The 4,200-nt window shown below is 33.3% G+C and overlaps 1 protein-coding gene across 1 annotated transcript in view; it reads left to right on the forward strand.

The window, feature by feature from the left end:
* The first annotated feature begins 216 nt into the window (after positions 1–216).
* LOC106474903 overlaps positions 217–4,200 on the forward strand; it is a 25,677-nt gene continuing 21,693 nt past the window's right edge. Inside the window, exon 1 of the mRNA XM_013935599.2 lies at positions 217–368. Coding sequence (XP_013791053.2) covers positions 362–368 — 7 coding nt within the window. The 5' untranslated portion in view covers positions 217–361. The remainder of the gene's footprint in view (positions 369–4,200) is intronic.

The raw sequence follows: 4,200 nt of genomic DNA on the forward strand, positions 1-4,200 counted from the left end.
AAATAGTTGCAATATTTCAGTGTATTGTCGAAAATATCTCGATTTTTTTTTTAAAAACAGGGTAGTTTCTACTACGTGATGATATACTTAATTTTAGGCTATTCCTTTTTGTAACTTCGAATCAATATATTTCGCATCATTCACATCTGCATACATAATACTGTTGCCTGAAGAAAGTGGGCAATATTTTAAATTTGTGATTTTGTTTTATATTCAGGTCAAAGTAACAACGTGCCAGCAACGTATTTTATCATCAGCTTGATTAGTGGATGTTCCCCTCCAAGACTTCAGTGCTGCTGGCGGGTTAAATCCTAACAAAAACAATCTAGTCGCTCCCACTGGTGTCACGACCGTCCTGTCAATGCCAAGTAAGACTTCTCTCTTTAGTGTGTTTGAAAAATTAGGATAAAATCCTATACTTACTTATCGAAACTCGGGGGAAATAAGATGTAAAAAAAAGAAGGGTTAAATAAACTGTCATTCACTTAAGTACGAAGAAGAGGGGTAATCGCGTGTCACATCTAGGCTAGTGTCTCATTTGTTACAATTTTAATTATGACCTGTTTAGTTAATTGAACATTCTTAATACTTTACTGTATTGGTTGAAACATTCATGATAGTTTACTGTATTGTTTGAACAATCTTGATAGTTTTCTGTATTGGTTGAAACATTCTTGATAGTTTACTGTATTGTTTGAAACAATCTTGATAGTTTACTGTATTGTTTGAAACAATCTTGATAGTTTACTGCATTGTTTGAAACAATCTTGATACTTTACTGTATTGTTTGAAACATTCTTGATAGTTTACTGTATTGTTTGAAACATTCTTGATACTTTACTGTATTGGTTGAAACATTCTTGATAGTTTACTGTATTGTTTGAAACAATCTTGATAGTTTACTGTATTGTTTGAAACAATCTTGATAGTTTACTGCATTGTTTGAAACAATCTTGATACTTTACTGTATTGTTTGAAACATTCTTGATAGTTTACTGTATTGTTTGAACAATCTTGATAGTTTACTGCATTGTTTGAACAATATTGATACTTTACTGTATTGGTTGAAACATTCTTGATAGTTTACTGTATTGTTTGAAACAATCTTGACAGTTTACTGTATTGTTTGAAACAATCTTGACAGTTTACTGTATTGTTTGAAACATTCTTGATACTTTACTGCATTGTTCGAAACATTCTTGATACTTTACTGCATTGTTTGAACAATATTGACACTTTACTGTATTGTTTGAAACAATCTTGATAGTTTACTGCATTGTTTGAAACAATCTTGATACTTTACTGTATTGTTTGAAACAATCTTGATACTTTACTGCATTGTTTGAAACAATCTTGATAGTTTACTGCATAGTTTGAAACATTCTTGATACTTTACTGCATTGTTTGAACAATATTGATACTTTATTGTATTGTTTGAAACAATCTTGACAGTTTACTGTATTGTTTGAAACATTCTTGATACTTTACTGTATTGTTTGAAACAATCTTGATACTTTACTGCATTGTTTGAACAATATTGACACTTTACTGTATTGTTTGAAACAATCTTGATACTTTACTGTATTGTTTGAAACAATCTTGATACTTTACTGTATTGTTTTAAACAATATTGATACTTTACTGCATTGTTTGAACAATATTGATACTTTACTGTATTGTTTGAAACAATCTTGATAGTTTACTGTATTATTTGAACAATATTGATACTTTACTGTATTGTTTGAACAATATTGATACTTTACTGTATTGTTTGAAACAATCTTGATACTTTACTGTATTGTTTGAAACAATCTTGATAGTTTACTGTATTGTTTGAAACAATCTTGACACTTTACCGTATTATTTGAACAATATAATGAGATCATTCAAGATCCCCAAAGAAAATAAGATTCATCGTCACAAAGACATCTCATACAGTATGAAACTACTATTTTACGTTTGACCGTGTCCCTTGACATTGATCCTCAAACATCACAAATATATCATATACATTACTAAGCTTGTAAATCACGTTTGACCTTGATCCTCAAGTATCACCATGGTGATGGTAGCCTTGTCATTCGACTTCCCATAATACTCATTGGCTAATCAGGGTCTACCAATAACCTTCGTCGTTTCCTCCCTCGTCTGTTTCTTATCTTACTTCACATTTCCATTGAAAGATATATTCTCTGTGTCGGACTTCATCCTCCGGTGTATACGTGTTTTATCACACATTATTAGAAAAGTAATGTGACGTCAGCGTTCGCATGACAAGCACGTGCTATACGACACATTACTTCACTCGCCTACTGTGTGGTTATAACGTTACTATTTTGTGAGATCTCGAAATACGTCGCTAACGAATTAAATAAAACCCTTAAAACACGCTGAATTAGTCCTAGTGAAATATTTTAGTATTTATGTTTTCTTGTTTCTTTTGGCACGCATTAACTATGAACAGCAGCACGTTATCAAAGTTAGCATCTGATTCTGTTAATAAAATTATTATTCTTCGCGTGATTTTAGAGTACAAGTACGTGTCAATTTTCGTGTTCAACAAACTATGAAGAGTATGCAGAATTTAAACATAACTGAATCTCGGCTTCCTATTGGTACAGAGAGGTCACTAGAAAAAGTTAAAAACTGAATCTCGGCCTCCTATTGGTACAGAGAGGTCTTGTTTGTTTTGAACTTCGCGCAAAGCTACACAAGGGCTATCTGCGCTAGCCGTCCCTAATTTAGCAGTGTAAGACTAGAGGGAGGGCAACTAGTCATCACCACCCACCGCCAACTCTTGGGCTACTCTTTTACCAAGGAATAGTGGGGTTGATCGTCACATTATAACGCCCCCACGGCTGAAAGAGCGAGCATGTTTGGTGTGATAGGGATTCGAACCCGCGACCCTCAGATTGCGAGTCGAGTGCCTTAATGTCACCGAGGCCCTACAGCTTGAGTGGTATTTCGAAGGACTTTCTGTAAAAATCGATTTTTTATCCCTACACTAAGAGAGTAAGAGGTGATTAACCTTATGTCACCGAGGAAAAAAAGAAACAAAAACCATTTCTTTTCAACGGCACAAAACTATATAGAAACGTGCTTAATGTTCATTGGCCAATTACTTAGTGAAATTTCATGAAGTACTCCAAAACAGATTAAAAATAATAAAGTAAAAACCTTCGTTAACTTTAACAGACTTCGTTACGCCATCTTTCTATTGTAACAGACGATTTCGTGACATTAATTTTCTCCTGTAACAGTCTTCGTGACGTCATTTTTCTGTTGTAACAGGCGATCTCGTAACGTCACATTTCTTCGTAACGTCAATTTTCTCCTGTAGGAGACCTCGTGTTGCTTGTTTCTTAATTGTAAAAAAACATAAAAGGTTATTTGTGTTTCTGTATACGGAATGCTATCATTTCTTTTTATATACGTATAATCCAATATTAATATTAATTAAATGTTGTGTATATAATCAACTGTAAATGGTGAAGTTTGTATTCGACACTTACTTTGTCCCAGGTTTTTATTCTAATCGTTAGTTTTGTTGATTAGTTTTCACTTGTCAATTTCACTACGCTCCTTGTGGTTGTTTACAACGAGACACACGCATGCGCACTCTCGGCTTGAGCGAAGACATAAACATTCAAAACCTTTATACTACCTCTAGGTTGTTACTTTTCTCCTCGTTACAGCCCGTCGAGTTTTAGATGTCCGTTTCACAAGGGTAGTAAAAGAGGTAACGGTCTTTCTCCTTTAAATATTTTACATTTCTACTTTGAACTAAATACTGCCTAAAAGCTTTTCAGTTAAGATGGCCGCCCTACACGCCGATATAAGTACATTATAGATCCAGGAATTTACACTTAAAAAAAATATAAAAGCAGACATGGTTTCACACCCAACGGGATTTGTATAATAATTTCGACGCTTCAAGAAAGTGACTTAAGATGTTTGATAAAAAAAAAATATCAAGTTATCTTATAAGAAAATTTAGGGAAAAACAGGAGTACTTCATGAAAAAAACAGGAGTTCTTCATGAAAAAACAGGAGTACTTCATGAAAAAACAGGAGTACTTCATGATAAAACAGGAGTACTTCATGATAAAAACAGGAGTACTTCATGAAAAAAAACAGGAGTACTTCATGAAAAAAAAACAGGAGTACTTCATGAAAAAAAAACAGGAGTACTTCATGAAA

The sequence above is a fragment of the Limulus polyphemus genome, unplaced genomic scaffold (genome assembly GCF_000517525.1).
Source record: "Limulus polyphemus unplaced genomic scaffold, Limulus_polyphemus-2.1.2 Scaffold7835, whole genome shotgun sequence".
In the NCBI taxonomy this organism is placed as follows: domain Eukaryota; kingdom Metazoa; phylum Arthropoda; class Merostomata; order Xiphosura; family Limulidae; genus Limulus; species Limulus polyphemus.